This window comes from Physeter macrocephalus, chromosome 5 (genome assembly GCF_002837175.3).
Source record: "Physeter macrocephalus isolate SW-GA chromosome 5, ASM283717v5, whole genome shotgun sequence".
Lineage (NCBI taxonomy): Eukaryota > Metazoa > Chordata > Mammalia > Artiodactyla > Physeteridae > Physeter > Physeter macrocephalus.
The window spans coordinates 78,857,771-78,874,113 of NC_041218.1; the positions used below are offsets into that span (position 1 = coordinate 78,857,771).

The 16,343-nt window shown below is 37.6% G+C and overlaps 2 protein-coding genes across 6 annotated transcripts in view; one reads left to right on the top strand and one right to left on the bottom strand.

Annotated features, from left to right (window-relative positions):
* The window catches only part of TMEM243 (transmembrane protein 243), a 44,994-nt gene that overhangs the window by 19,621 nt on the left and 9,030 nt on the right, over window positions 1-16,343 (top strand). For 2 of the 3 annotated variants that reach the window (XM_028490125.2, XM_007118149.4), the window contains exon 4: window positions 226-330. In XM_028490125.2, coding sequence (XP_028345926.1) covers window positions 226-330 — 105 coding nt within the window. Of the gene's footprint in view, window positions 1-225; window positions 331-1,831; window positions 2,436-16,343 lie in introns of those variants that run through there. The other variant, XM_007118148.3, reaches the window with a different exon arrangement.
* DMTF1 (cyclin D binding myb like transcription factor 1) overlaps window positions 2,453-16,343 on the bottom strand; it is a 45,918-nt gene continuing 32,027 nt past the window's right edge. For all 3 annotated transcript variants that reach the window (XM_007118152.3, XM_007118150.4, XM_028490124.2), the window contains 10 exons: window positions 16,074-16,106; window positions 15,071-15,180; window positions 12,781-13,009; window positions 11,570-11,721; window positions 10,038-10,247; window positions 7,196-7,281; window positions 5,352-5,507; window positions 4,428-4,805; window positions 3,702-3,849; window positions 2,453-3,551 (listed from right to left, as the gene is read on the bottom strand). In XM_007118152.3, coding sequence (XP_007118214.1) covers window positions 3,442-3,551; window positions 3,702-3,849; window positions 4,428-4,805; window positions 5,352-5,507; window positions 7,196-7,281; window positions 10,038-10,247; window positions 11,570-11,721; window positions 12,781-13,009; window positions 15,071-15,180; window positions 16,074-16,106 — 1,612 coding nt within the window. In that variant the 3' untranslated portion in view covers window positions 2,453-3,441. The remainder of the gene's footprint in view (window positions 3,552-3,701; window positions 3,850-4,427; window positions 4,806-5,351; window positions 5,508-7,195; window positions 7,282-10,037; window positions 10,248-11,569; window positions 11,722-12,780; window positions 13,010-15,070; window positions 15,181-16,073; window positions 16,107-16,343) is intronic.

Consider the following 16,343-nt stretch of genomic DNA (forward strand, 5'->3'; position numbering starts at 1 on the left):
CATAAAGGAGGAAAAGGTTAGAAAGATTAAGTAGAAGTACTAAAAGAAATAACACAATTGAAGGTATTTTAATATTTTATTAAATATTAACATTCCAGAAGGCAAACGTGGTGGTAGATATCATTTTACAATGTGGAGCATTTTATACTATTACATTGCCTAAATGCCAGTCTAACCAAGTCTTGGAATTACTCCTGAGGCCTGACATAATTTCTCTTCATACAGGTAACGCTGATCAGTGCTTTTGTTTTTCCTCAACTACCTCCAAAACCGCTGAATATATTTTTTGCTGTCTGCATCTCTTTGAGTAGTATTACTGCCTGCATACTTGTGAGTACTATTTAGAATTTAAATTCAGTATCCTTGAGGGCTGAAGGTGCCTAGGGCAGAACTCCCAGCTCTGGTAGACAATCTGTATAAAAAGGGTGTCTCTGATTATATGCCACCCCTCTCCCCCAAAGCATGTCACAATTCTCAATGTTAAATTGCAGGGGTTTTTTTGAATCTGAGTTTACTTATCTCCTAAATCCCAAAGTTGTAACCTTGTAACCCTTAAAAGGAAACTCTGCTCCCTTGATAGCAAAAAAAAAAAAAAGACTTAGGTTGCCAAAGATTTGATGTGATGTATTTTTTTTTTTTTTTGCGGTACGCGGGCCTCTCCCGCCGCGGAGCACAGGCTCCGGACGCGCAGGCTCAGCGGCCATGGCTCACGGGCCAGGCCGCTCCGCGGCATGTGGGATCTTCCCAGACCGGGGCACGAACCCGTGTCCCCTGCATCGGCAGGCGGACTCTCAACCACTGCACCACCAGGGAAGCCCTGATGTGATGTATTTAATTCATCTTCCGTCAAGAACTACATACAGAGCCCAACAGGCTTTGGGAAATGCCATTACTCCTCTGTTTCTAATAATTACAAAACTAGTCTGTTTTAATCTTTGAGCTTTATCTCCCCAAATGAAAGTAATTAACACCAAAATCTCTTTGGAAACCTAAAGCTACGGTTGTACCCTTTTCACAAGAATGTTCAGTTTTACTACAAAGAAGCCTTTCTTTTAGGTAAAGAAATAAAGATGGTGGTGGACTCCCAGTTGGGTATTTGCCAAGTGTTCGGTCATTTCATTAGTTGGCTGTTTTCATTTCCCTTGAGGAGAGGCAGAATCAAAACAGTAAACTCTTAAACATAATTGTTCTGACTTACATAAGGCTTAAATCATAATAATGGGCTTATCTGAGTTAAAATTAAACCAGAGGACATTTCCCAGATTCAAACTCACTGATTCTGCTATATTCCTATGACCTGAGGGAAGAATTGGCCCATCCCACTTTGAGAGCCTTGGGAAAAAAGCTACCAGAGATGCTCTCCTCTCACTCCCAGCCGAAAGCCGGAAGTGACTGACAGTGATCTAGTTTAAACCAAATATATGCACGTGTAAAGCCCTAGTTTTGCTCGCAGTTTGAATCAGTTAAAGGAATTAAAAAGTTGTCCTCCCTTCCAGTACCTAAAAGAGCTATACATTTTACTCAAATATATTAAAAATATCTGTTTCTGGATGACCTGTGAAATGACTGTGGACTCTTGGTTTAAACATTGAACAAAGTTAACTGAGAATGCAGGAATAAACTATGGTCTTGGATATAGAAACTCAGTTGGTACCACTTGAATTATAAAGAAAAAGAATAAAATTCTGGCTGCATTAGTCTCAAAATTTAGGGGGCAAAAGTATATATGGATGAAATTGGTCACAGTGGAAAAGAATTAGTTGTATTTTAAATTTTCAATATTCAGCCCAGTGCTATTACTTAAACGTTTATTTAATTCTTCTTCTTTTAGATCTACTGGTATCGACAAGGAGACTTAGAACCGAAATTTAGAAACCTAATTTACTATATCTTATTTTCTATCATCATGTTATGTATATGTGCGAATTTGTACTTCCATGATGTGGGAAAGTGAGTCTGTCAAGGAGAAATACTTACCAGGTCTCTTCAAAGCTATATATTTGGACTTGAATAAGAACTGGATAAGGTATGCTGAACAATCTCCTGCATAAGTCTGATACATGATTTTCATGTTAATTGTAAATCTAAATTCCCTCTTGCAGGGGAGACATATCCTAGATCACTTTGCTTTTTCTTTAAGGAGCTGATGTTGCACTTACACATTCCCCCTTAAAGCTCAAGCAGCACAGGTCATTTTCACTTTTGAAATTAAAATTTTTTATAATGGAATTGCATGGCGAAAGGCTATGTAACAAACAATCTTGCATTTTAAGACAAATACTCTTTTATTTCTGTTAAACTGAATATACAATTATTGTTCCCTAGGCAACCAACTTTTGTTTATAACTACAATTTCACATTAACAAAAAACACAGACGGTGAAAAGACAACTTTGATTGTGTAGATCTAATTACAATAATAAATAAAATAATTTATACAAGTTTTTTTTGACTTTTCTATAGGGGTCATATTCATTAAAGCCCTAGAGGCTAATTTTGGCTTAACCTTCTCTGGTATAGGAATGACTCTTGATTTGTTTCCTTTCATTACAGAAGCAAAATTTTGTTTTTTAAAATTGCCTGAGAGGGAGAAGTTATATCAAACCCCCATCAGTTAATGCACTAAGTGAACGGCAAACTCTGATCCTCTCCTCAGCTATTTCCTGGGTAACTTACATAGCAAGACATGTAATAAAAGGTCATGGCATAGGATAGGCAACTTTACTTCCTTTCCCATTTAGTTTTACTTCAAAGTGCTAACTTTGTAAACTGATGACAGTGGGTTCTGAGGGGGTGAAAACTCTTAGCTCCTCGAGAATTTCCTCTTCCTGCTCTCACCCATACTAAAACAAACAAACAAGCCTATAGTGAATTTCCGTACTCCGGTAATGCTCTCCTCTTTGCCCAGCCCCCACTGCCAGCAACGGGTAAACCCGAAGTAACCACGGCGCCCCAAGTCTCACACTACTTAGAAGATAATCTTTGTGGACAAGGTCACTAGTAAGCTCTAGACCATGTTGATGTAACTTCTCTGAAATATAAACAGGCCTATTTGAGACTGGATAGACTGCCATGTCTGATCTTTAGAGATGAATATTACTGCTTTTAAAACAGTAGTTAAGCTTTGGTGATTTTAAACGTCTCTCAGCTAAAGTGAATGAAATTCCCTGCTGACAAGTAACACTAATCACTAGGATCTATACAGTTAAGAAAGACCCCAGTGCTCCACTCAACTACACTGTCGTAAGACTAAACCTCAGATGATATATTTAAAGGAGGTAAAAAGTCGTAGCAGCAACACTGTATGTGGCTTGAGCACTGTAGTATTTAAAAGCCAGAGGAATGGTAAATTAAGCCTCTTGGGGGTTGCTCCTATTTCTTTGGAGATGTTGTAATTAACAGTGTGGCTTCTTTGCCTGAACTACCTGTTTCTTAGAATTACCTAATGACAGTTTACCAAATCCTCAACATCTTTTGAGTCTTCTGAAACGGGACTGCCCAGAGATGATCCAATGATGTTTGATTCTTCTCGATGATGTTGGAATATGGGATCTGTAATGAGATGTTTCAAGTTAATCTTAAATGTATATATCCTCTAATCCATGTCAAGAATTTAGAGTAAGTGTTCTTCTACCAAAGTGACAATTTAACAAGAAGATTTCCACCTTAAGATTTATCAGGCACTCGAAGGAGTTACAGTACCTGTTAGTGTTGTCAAAGGCAAGACAGATTCAGTATCTATAACATCAGATGTCTGGATAAAGCCATGTGGTGAAGGAACGATAAGTATCGTTTCATCATCAATTGTTGTTTGATCAACTTGTTCTTCTATGGTAGGAGACCCTAAATCCTAAGTAATAATAATTAAAAAAATGAGATTCTGTCTCATATTCCTTATTAGTTTTCCTTAAGTCCCCAAACACATTTAGGCTTGAAGGGACTTAACTTTCAAATATTATCCCACTTTAAAGTTAAAATTAAAAGAAATCAAAGTTAAGGTCTTAAAACGGACAAAAGTAATAACCTCATACTCCAATGTATTACATACTGGCAAAAAATAATTTAAAAGAACCAATTCGGTTATAGATCCTGAATGTAGAAGAAACAATGCTGTAACACTGTGGGATGAGGTTCCTGAACTGAACCACAAAGACCTGTTACAAACCATCCTCAGGAAAATGCTTCCATGGGTTCCAACAGACATTTCTCAGTCTATAGGGGGTGGAGAAGGAAAGGTTTTAGTGAGGAACTGTGGTAAAAGCAACACTGCTGGTTGAATGATACTTCAGGTCAGGTAGGGGTTTGTGCTTTATTTTGTGTGTCTAAAGAAAATAGGAGGTACTGAGGACATCTTTCCATAAGTGATTTCTAGGCTTTTCCCAAACTGCAGGTTTGAGGCTTAAGGCTATTGCCTTAAGTGCAACTTACCTCAGTAACATAAGCCCGGGCTAAAGGGGAGGGTGCGTCCTCTTGTTTAAGGTGGGTGTCAGAGATTTCTTCTTCTGTTCTGACCATAACACTGTTCATCAGTTCTGTGCTATTTTGGTCACTGAATCTGGATATATGAGCATCATTAAATGATGGCTCTACAGTAATCTTAGGCTGATGAATTTCATCTGGGAAAGTGTCTGCTTCTAGGGCATCTGGAGGCTCAGGAAAATCAGATGAGTGAATATCACTATCCACTGTCAGTTCTGCTTGGGATATGGAAGAGGTGATGTCTTCTGTGGCAACTGTCTGAATGATGACTCTTGGTGTGTGACACTGCACTGTGACGTTGTCACTTGTGTTCAACAAATGTTCTGGCTATAAAATGTTAAAGAAAACGATCAGTGGCAAAATGAAAAAGTACCCACCAGACTAAAGTTATATAGACAACAAATGATATTTATAAGTGGTACCCTATTGTCCCCTCCATGCCTCTTTCTCACCTCTGGAACTTCAGTGTTCTTATCACTGTTTTTCTAGAACCCCTATTCTTTACACACTGGGGCCTCTCCTCTCATAATATCCTTTTCCCCTAACGGAAGTCCATGTCATGTAAGGAGACCCAGGGAACGAGGGATGTACCCCAGTGAAGGTGTAAAACATTGCTCCTGGGACAACAGTGGTAGGAAGAATTGTTTAAATAAATGGACGACATTAGTATTGGCTCTTATATTTTGTATCAACTAATCCTGGCCCCTAACAGGTATCGATACTAAAGTGTTTGAACGGAGCTCAAAATTTATTTCCCCCTCCCCCGATACTGTAATTGAAGGCACATGAGTCCATCTCTGGTGGTACTTATCAGCTAGCGAGTCTTTTCTACAGAAACTAGAAAAATCAAGGAATTTATGTAAGGTGACATACAGATAAAGCGTGAACAATGATGTGTTCAGGAGAAGCAGGAGCAGCAGCTGCCAGGGTTACTGTGGGACTAGCGGTCAGAGTTAGCGGAAGACCTTGGCTTGAGCTTGTTTGAAGCAGGTAGGTGCCTGGGGTGCCAGTGGGCTGTAAATGGAAAGACTGAAGGAAGAAGAAAAATAAGATCAACACAGGTGCATCGAACCACTAAGTAAGTACACTTAGTACCCATTAAGTCTAGCTTTTACATCCAAAACGGGGACTTGACTTTACTAGCCACAAATGTACTTAGCAATCATGAAGGGGCAAATAATAAAATGAAGGGTATAATTTTCTGGACTATTTATCTGTTGTAAGTCATTTCTCGGCCTGCGGGTTTAACAGAGGAAAGGCCTGATCCTACTCTTCACTCACTGTATGTCTATGGTCTGGTCTCAGCTATCTGTTTCAGGTCCAAGACATGGTCTCATAAGCCACTGTTTCTAGCACAGTAATCCAGCATGCCTCGTCTCCCCTCTTTATCCCTTCTCTGTAGCACATAAAAACAAGCAGTCTCCCAGTTAAAAAAGCTTCACATTTTCCAAAAGGCACTATGGCAGTGTTTACTTACTTGAATAGATTTTTTTCATAGTATAATTTTTAGGAAAATTTTTAATGTTCAGAGAAAATGTACAGAAATAGCAATTAGTGTTCGTTGAAAGAAAAAACTCCTAATTGAAAAGCTGTTTCACTGACAGTACGTTTATCTTTTGAGATCTTTTATGAAAGTGTAACAAAACTACTGAACAACAACACACGGTTCACAACCATAAGCTTCTACGTGATAATCTGAGTTTGGTTTACCCTAACACTCTGAAGGAGAAGTTTTTGCACTTAGAATAGAGCTGGAAGTTAAAGTCATATAGCCTGAGTTTTTTAGTCTGATGTGGTCTTGTGGATTTGGGCCACAACAGCTCTCCTGGCTACTGACTCACTGAATCTAGGTTTCTTTAATGCTAAAGCAGAGATAGTAACTACTTCCCATAGAAAGGTTTGTTGAGGATTAGAAATGATTGTGATGGTGCTTGGCACACACTGGGGACTCAACTCACTTTTTTCCCTCCCTCTCTATAAAAGTGAAAGCTAACTGTTTTCCTAAAGGTTGTATTTATTAATCACTTATGATCAGGCAGTATAATAAATACATTACATGTACATGTATGTCATATACATGTATTTTATTTAATATGCTTGAATACATTTAATGCTCATAATTTTTTGAAGCTGAGGCACTATTATCATGTTTTATTTATAAATAAGAGTCTCTAAATATTTGATTGTGACCCTGTAAGTTAAAACCTGAACACATACCCTAAATATATGTGTGTGTATAGTTTATTAGGCCCGGGGGAAAGGGAGGGTGAGGTGGCAGAAAATGTAAAGCGAAGTTCTGTTTTCTACCTGTGGCAAATGCTCTTCTTACACATCCCTATTTTGGAGACCAGTGGATTAGGAAACTGAGGCTTAAGTTAAGCAAGTGGCCTAGCAGGAGTTCCAAAAGAGAACCTTTTGCTAGGTGGGCCATTCCTATGAGATTTGGCTGTGGATAGGATAAAAAAATTCTTGCACTAATACCCCTTATGTTCTTCACAGCAAATAAATCTTGACATAATTTAAATAAAATATACTTTATATTTTCTTGTTGTCTTCTAACCATCTTGGCTTTCAAAGCCATGGATATAGTTACACTTAATGACAATCAGGTTAATTTTTACATTTCATTTGCTTATATAACATTTCTAAAACTGATACCAACTGATCTTTCTTATGCATAAAATGGCCAGTATCTGCTTTTTAAAGTAGTTACTCACTGGAAGAATCTCAAACGTCTGTAGTGTTCCACTGTTTAGTGTTATTGTTTCCGAGTCAACAGTAGCAGCAGGGGAGTCTGCTGAAGCTGTGGTAAGAACAAGGACAATAAATAAACACTTTGTAAATTTAAATTTTCTTAGTGTACTCTACTCAATTAATTATGAGGGCAATCTCATATTGAATAATTTGCCTGGAAACCCGAAGTCATTTAAATTTCTTATAAGAGATAAGAAATCTAATGGACTTGTCTGGGATGGCACAGATATAAGGGTCAGCCAACCATGACCCACAGCCAAATCCAGCCCACTATGAGTGTTTATAAATCAAGTGTTATAGGAACACAGTCATTCCTGTTTGTTTGTTTACATATTTTCTATGGTTGCTTTTGCATTACGAGGGCAGTTGAGTAGCTATGACAGAGACAATATTTGCTAACCCCTGCTATAGATCATAAAATATTTCTAATGTTAGGAAGTAAGAGGAATACACTAAGGCTAACCTGCAAAGAGACAGGAACTTGATAAAAAAGTAAGTTTTCCTGGACCTTTTGGTAAGAAGTATAGATGTCTGGAATATATAGGTGTTCTGTAACACTAGGCTTTAGTTGTAGTGACATCACTTCTGGCAATGTAAACCCGGGCAAATAACTTACTTTAACCCAAACTAATGTTCAGAGACTTCATCTGCGCTGTCTACCTCATACAGTTGTGAGGATCAGAAACATGAAATATATGTAGTTTCAGATGACTGTACTAGAGAGACTAAATAGCACTTCAGAGATCAGACAGTATAATCTCTTTACAGATATGTCAGCTGAGGCTCAGACTTATCAGTGTCTGCTCAAGGTTATACAGAACTAGGGCTAACGAGAAGAAATGTAATCTCTTTTGGTGCTTTCAGTCCCACCTGTAGGTAAATCTATGTGAAAAATGATTTGAAATTGACTTTTAATGTATAATGTTTGTTTATTATATCCTGACTAGAATGCTTCTCAGTTTAAAAGAAATGCACTGAATTCATGTTAGTTGTCTTACAATTTGATGGATTCTTAAAGATCATACCTAGAATAATTTGAAGTGATTTCAGATAAATAACCTAAATGAAAGGTAAGCAAATTATGGCTGGAGGCAAATGTGGCTCAAGGCTAAGAATGGTTTTTACATTTTTAAAGGATTGTTTAAAAACAAGATAGAAAATTCCATAGAGATCTATGTGGCCTGCAAAGCCTAAAATATTCACATTTACTGTTCTGGCCCTAAAGTTTGCTAATCCCGGACCTCTAACCTAAAGGAAGAAACAATCGTGAGATTTTAGCCCAAATGCCAAGAATAATGGGTGTGTTGTAAAACTCTTATTATACTCACATTTCTTGCTGGAAGAAATAAAATTATGCTAGTACTTAAAAAAAAAAAGCCATGCTGTGAACGATATTAAGGTACCATTTATAAAATGTTTGCTATTTTCCCAATAAGTATTGTCAACCCAGTAGCCAAGGAAAACTAACATTCTCCATGCACAAAAAATTTTTAGCCAACAGTAGCTCTCACATTTATGGTGGACTAGTACTTTCAGTTGCTTTGCAATCCTCAAGACTACAAAACAGAACAAGCAGGGCTAAAGAAAATAAATTCTTCATGCTTTACTGCACTGGTAGAAAGCTAAAGCAAATAACCAAATTTAAATTAGAACTTTAAGAATAAGACAAGCATAGTTAATTTAAACATCAGAAATATAGGTTTTGTTTTGTTTTGTTTTTGTCCGTTTGTTTTTTGCTATGCTGCAGAGTTTGTGAGATTTTAGTTCCCTGACCAGGGATTGAACCCACGCCCTGGGCAGTGAGAGCACGGAATCCTCACCACTGGACCGCCACGGAATTCCCAGAAATACAGTGTTAATAATGCCAATAAGTGGCCCAGTGATTCTCAAATGGGATCATAGAGTATATATGAAAATCTGTAGGGTGTTTTTGTCATACTGATTGGAAAGCACGGTTGGCATTTTGTGGGTGAGGTCAGGGGACCCTAAACATCCCGCAATGTGCAGGAGGACATCCCTGCCAAGAAAGAACTGTCCCACTTAAAATGCCAATAATCCCCTGATTGAGAATAATACCAAGTGATTGATAAATTCTTGGCAATGGCCTTTCCATAGGCAAATAACATTATGTAGGGAAAAAAAAGTGAGGTAAAAGTGAAAAATAATATGGTTCTGAGAATTTTATCCTCATTCCTTTTCTGTCCCTCTGTAATGGAAAAGTAGAAAGATCAACTTGGCTTAGATCTTAGGAAATAAATTTCCTCTCCCTATAACAATCACTGGGCTCTCATCTCATTAAGCACAATAAAAATGTCACAGGCTGAGGAAAAGAGAGGGGTAAACAAAACAGTTCCCGTAGGACACTGGTTCTTTACTCTCTGAAGAAAATGTTTTTCAACCTCACCAAAACCCATGTCTTCTACATTTCACTTCAAATCCATTCTTCATTTGTGTGTCTTCTGGTGAATTACTACAAATGATGTGCCATCCTAGGGACTCTCTTTCTTTGCTTAGTTGACTGTATTTTAGGTAGTTTTCTATTAACCATTAATTCTTTATAACACCTAGAAAGTAAGATGATTTAAAATGGTTTATAATGGCTGGGCAGTGGGTTATCAGTCTTTCCTGTCACACATTCATCCTTTGTGCAAATATTAATCAAGCTAATAAACAAAAAATGCCTTAGATCTCCTTTAATTTCTCAACTTGGATAAATTTCTGTCAACATTCTAGAAGACTGAAAGGTGTCAGAGCCATTAACGAAATCATATAGTTCAAATAGCATGGAGTCTGGAGGTTACTTACAGACATGGGTGATCTGGACTGGAATCTGCAGGGCTGTCATGGGGCTTGGAGAGATGGCTGTATTGTCTTCCAAGCGGGCAACTCTGATCTGAACATGCTGTACGCTGGAATTGGAATTACTGTTTGGAACTCCAGATCCTGATTTATTCTCCAAAAGCGTTGGGTTGTTTTTTTGATTCTCATGTAACTGTTTAAGACCTTTTATCAAGACTGAAGGGAGATGGGTAGACAAAAAGAACATTGATTCTCCGACAGACCACCATCTAAGCAGCAAGGGAGGTGGGGGGTAAGGAGGGAAAGTATTTGGAATAAATAATTGTATACTGGATATGTGATCTTACCAAAATAACAATAAAAATATTTAAAAACTACAACCTGTCTGGTAACTTTTGGAAACATCCGTCAAAAGAGATTTAAAAAATTCATAACATGATATTGTTTTTGCCATCAAAGATGAATTAATAGCCATTGTAAGGAACATGGAAATAAGACATTTTCTATGTCCTAGGACTTCCTGATAAAATTCTTATTATTTAGGGAGAATATTGGTAATGCTAATTAACTTATTTTCATTCTGCAACGAATAGTCTACTACTCTCCCTCCCCCAACCCTGGGCACTTTTTAGCCACTGCAAGAACATAATCAGTTGGCTGTGAGTCTAACTTACAACTCCAGAGTAGCAGCTGAGCTTTTCCAAACAGTATGCAACTGCCTTGAGTTCTTGTACAGGAAAGCCAATTCCTCTACTAATCATGATAAACTACATCAATCCTCTCAGGTAATGCTGCAATCTGGCTGGGTTCATGTTACATTAGTATTCATTCACTCTCCTGGTTATACCAGAATTTATAATTTTTAAAGTGTAAAATAAATTTATAACTGGGTATTTAAAGAAAAAAAATCACATTTTCATCAAGCCAAATTCCTCAGCATTTAATTTTCCTTTGCAAAAATGGAAGTTGGAGCACTATACCAATGGGAGGGAATCTGATTACCTAAATCATACAGACTGTACAATTTAGTTCCGTGTCTAAGAACAAAGCAGACAGTGAAGTGGAAAGTATGCTATATCTCACTTAAGCAAACCTAAGATCTCTAGATTTACATAACAAATGAAATTAGAAATTTGCAAGCTTTTGTTCTACAAAATAAATCACCACAGAATTTCTCTAACCCAGTTAAGATATTTGAAATTATTCAATTCGTAAAAGTTGATTTAAATGTAAGTTCTTACATCTTTGTAAACAGTGAAAATGTTCATGTAAAATTTATTTCCTCTTCATAGTTTATGTGAGAGGATAAGAATGTGTGTAGATGTGTATAGTTTATCTTTGGTGCTTTGAGAATTATAAATCATATCAACTCTTCTCAGGGTAAGACAGTTACCCAAAGAAATAGGGCAGAGGTTGAAGTAAAAACCTACTATGATTCATATCTCTTCAGCTGAGGCAAAGAACTTCTAACCTCTAATTCCGTGAGGACTAAATATGGTAAGACAAAGGAAGGACTTAAGAAGCAAATAATACATTACCGGGGAATGAAACATCCTTATGGTTTGCAATTTGCCGTTTGATGGTCCACCATTTACTTCGAAGCCACTGTGGTGAACGGACACTGCTCCATCCCTCTGCTAACAGATCCCAGTTTATGTCATTTTCATCAGCTACATCAAGCTCTGCTATCCTACAAGTTACAAAATAAGCATCTGTTAGATGTTTGTTTCTCCATAAGAACCCTCCTCTAACTACAGGTGATGGCACTGGCAATAAAGGGAATGGCAGGTTGTGTCACTGAGATGCTACTGTTCAGGTACATAGGAAAGGATGGACTGCAGGAGTGCAGACCTGCTTCCAGAGCTAAGAGCTATGAAACATCACAGTAGCAGCCTTGTTAATGGTACCACCACCAATGGGCTGTACCATAAATGGTCAGAACCAGATGAAGCACCGTGAAGGAAAGGGAAAAGCTAAAGGTTAGAATAAGATGAGGACAGTTTTAGTTGTATAGTGTTCTACAATGTTTTATAGTGTGTTATAATAAGTTATTTCCTAGATCTGAGCTTTTCCATTTGTAAAATAAACAAAATTACTTAGAAAGGAACTATTTATAAAGATGACTAGCTGGAAAAAACTATATTAAAAACAAAACTCAAAGTGATAAAAAGATAAAAACAATACTCAGGCAGCAACCCAAAATTTGAGTTTCTGAGTCTTAATGGTTAAACCAACTAATGTAAAAAATAAACTTGGGATTATCTTAAATCTATTTTTGGATATGTATGAAATGCAAGTGTCTAATTTGGTCCAATCTGAAGGTGTGGGGTAACTGTAGACTGGGCAATCTTAGCATAGTAGCCAAAGATTGAAGGGCATGGAGACTGATAGCCCTCTTACCCTCAACATGGTCCCTCTTGGCTAGGACTGAGGCACATTGGTGGGACAGTGGAAAAGCTGCACTGCCGCTGCCTGTGCCATACCTGTTCTGCGGATATAGAGAGGACTTCAGTCTCCACGCCTTCAATCTGGTACTTTACACGAGCACTAAATCCACTAAAAAAGGAACAAACACAAAACAAAACAAAAAAGAGCTCAATATGAAATATTTAGGATTTTAAACAGTGGCTCTCTATGGAAACGATGCTTTTCAGACATTAGGCATCTATGGAAACCAAAAGAGGAAAGCCAATCTAGATAGCCACAGCAATTAAGCAGCTTTTGTTATTAAAAGATTGAGGACACAAACCTGAGGATGAGATTGATTTCATCTTCCTTGGTCCACTCAGTACCTCCACTCTGTTTCCAGTTCAGGTAGTTGAGCCATTTAGAACGACACTGCTTTTCTGAGCGAGTACCCACTCGCTCTGCCACAGCTGCCCAAGACACACCCTGTGTGACTATGTCACCTGGCTCAGTGCTTGTCAATTCATGAACCACCTCTGCAAGTCTCTTTTCTTCTTCTTCTGTCCACTTCCCTGAAAGAAGGAAATCATCCAGACTACCACTGCTACCTTCTCCTTATTTTGCAAATCAGATTCAGCCCTGTATTTCAAAAGACTGATGGGAAGTATGCAGTAGTATTAGAATTATTTCTGAATGAAACATGGAAAACCTGCATATACCTGCTAAGACAGTTACTAACCCAGTAAGGTTCTTAGTACTACAAAAGAAAATATAGAATCCTAATAGAAAGCACTGACTGACTCTTTAAGGAAAGAAAAACCACTCAAAACATAGCTAGAAAAAAATTATATTTTCTCAAGTTGTATTAAGTCCGAACTGGGAAGTGTTCCATTGATGGCTTGATGGACACAAAAATTCATACTTTTTTCTTAGTCCCACCTAAGATTCCCTGCTCTGCAGAAGTGAAGTAATAAGCTCAATAGGGACCATTACTTACAGGAATGAAAGAGGAGGGACAAGTAGAGTAACACCTATGGCTTCCCACCCATTTCAGTAAAAATAAAAACTAGGTTTATACCATCTCCTTTCCCAACTCCAAGCTACTGTGATAAAATTTAAGTCTGAGACTGGTAATCACACATATTTCTATTTCAGTTTTTTTGAACTCATAAACCCATTAATATCACATGTTCCTATTAGTCTTTTTCTTAGAAAAGCTTAAGCAGAAAAACAGGAAAAAAAAAAAAAAAGAAAACCTCTTAAAAATGTCTTCCACTCTGTTTCCATTTTGTTACTAGTAGCTGAAAACTTCTGGAAAATTTCAAAAAGGCTATGTGCTTGCCTTTCAGGCATTCATTCATTCAACAAATATATACTGAATATCTATGTGCTAGGCATAGTTCTGGATAGCATGGATTCAAGACAAAGTCCTGCTCTCCTATTTTAGCATGGCAAAAAAGGAAGGGGAAACTCAGACTGCCATCTCCTGGAGTGGTCCAAAGAGAAAACTCCTGATCCAAAACGATACATAGCAACAAGGCAAGTTAACAGGCAGAGCATTCCCTCAGGCTGGCAATCAGGGAATGGCACAGTTGTTTTTCCATTATGCTCACAAAACGGGTTCTATACTCAGTGTCTTACATGAACCTCTGGGGTCCCATTGTAAATCTAAAGCTCCCATTCCTGCTTCATTCATTAAGCTGTCATTCACTACAGAATTAGAGTTGGTGGAATTTATGTTTTCAGTGCCTTATAGGTAATAGTGCTGGTGGAGTGGTTAAGGAGGAAACATTCCTGACTCCACTTCAGCAGGGTAGGGGGTGAGGATGAAAATTATATTCCCTGGAAGCTCAAGTCTAGCTTGAGAACTATTTTTCTAATTAAAAGACTGAGCATAGATTATGGATCCTGCAGAAAAAATTAGACCTAAAAAGGGAACTGTGAAATCATCTATTCTAACTTCTTCATTTTATAGAGGAAACAGGCTCAGAAAGGTAAGTGAGAGTTGGTGGTGGAGCCTAAATACTGTTGTTGGTCATAAAGGTTAGGTTTAACAGTATCTATCATCAATTAGTACATCTGTATACATTACGAATTGATTGGGCATCTGTTGTCTGGCCTGGGGACTGAAATACCAATCACGAGTTTTTTCTATGGAAAAATGTACTGTGAATTTGAAATAAGCAAAATACATACAAACCTCTGGAACACAGCTTCTTCCTAAGTTGGGACCTGCCTAGAACTAAAGTTTTTCATAAATATGAGTTGATAAGCTGTTACCAACATAAGTTCAATAGTTAGATGGGCTTAAATTAAAATTACTTCCTAGATATATGCCTTAGTGACTTCCCCAACTGGAGCAGCAGTTCTGAATTGCTACAAAATGGAAACATGCTAGACCTAAATAAAACCTTTGAAACTGAGGGGATGTGTGCCTGTGAAAAATATCACCTTACTACACAGAGCACAAAAACAAAGGATTAGTTGGGTCTATCTGAAGAAAAAGGACACTAGAAAATAAAACCTCAACTACAATGAATGGCAAATCTCTTTTCAGAACAGAAGAGAAAGCAGTATCTGAAGGGGCAGGACGCTCAAATGGTGACAAAAAACACCAGTGGCACTCACAGTACCTGTGTTGCAAGTGTCCTTCATCAGTCGGCACCGATCTTTGACAGAAGAGGCACTCCTTCCTAGCGCCGCCCCTATTGTTGCCCAGTCATTGCCATGCTTTATCCGGAGCCTAAAACAAGAGTCTGCCAATCAGCATTTGGTTCAACTGTTTTCTCCCTTTTAATTTCATCATTTATTCTTCATTCTTCTTCTTCCCATTTGACTGGTTTGGAAGTTGTGGGCAGCAATACTTTGAGAGCCAAAGTTTGAAAGTGTGGCCTTTTTTTGGGGTCCACAGTTGTCTGTGGGTGAAAAAAAAACAGGCAGCAATTGCCTTTTTCCTGGGTCAGAGAAGAAATAAGTAACTTGGATATGTGTTCAAAAAAGACCAAATTTCCCCTCAGGTTATTGACACAATCTCCCAGGCAATCCCCAGATTTTTCCCTTTTGAGCACTCCTAACAAGCTCTTCTCAGACACCTGAAACAGTTTCACAAGTCCTTATTATCATAAACAGGATCAGCCTTCGGGTTTTTTTTTCATGATCCATACAATCCATTAACCCATACTTTATGGTCCCAAAATTATGTTTCCTGCAAAATAAGACTGTATAAGGTAGAGTCAGCCCAGACAGTCAGTGAAACATTTGCCAACTCGCCATTCTAAAGTAAGCCATTAGCACAACCCTGGTTTTGATCCTGGTATGTAAGTTCCCCAGACTTAGTCTTCAGGTCATCAAGAATGGCGATCTAATCTCTTTTGTAACCCCTATTAGTGGTCTAAGGACGCATTACATTTAGTTGCTAACAACAAGAGAAGACAACTTATGGACATGGCTACTCTGTGCAGATACAGATTTGATAAGTTCTTTACATGGTCAACTATGCTTAACAGCAGGATTAAATTATACCAGTCTACCAAAAATCTCTTGACATTTTCAAAGTAAAACTTTAGAAAACACAAAATATTTTAAAAAATTAAAACACAACTATCAGAATTAATGAAAAAAGAAAGTTAAACTTACTCCTTGAGCTTTTCAATTTCTTCAGGTGTGTATCTAGAAATTTAAAGAAATTTTTAAAAGATCAATTAAACAAAGAATACTAAAAAACAATAAAAATCAGAATTTCACTTAGGGAGCCAAATGTTAAGTCACTTAGCCTATTGATAACATTTTTAAAGTAACCGATTTCAAAGTAGATTAATAAAAATCAAAATTAATGCCTCTATTAAAAAAAACCCCAACAAATACTTTAAGCTATAATAAAAGTGAGCACTGTAACAATTTTCTCTA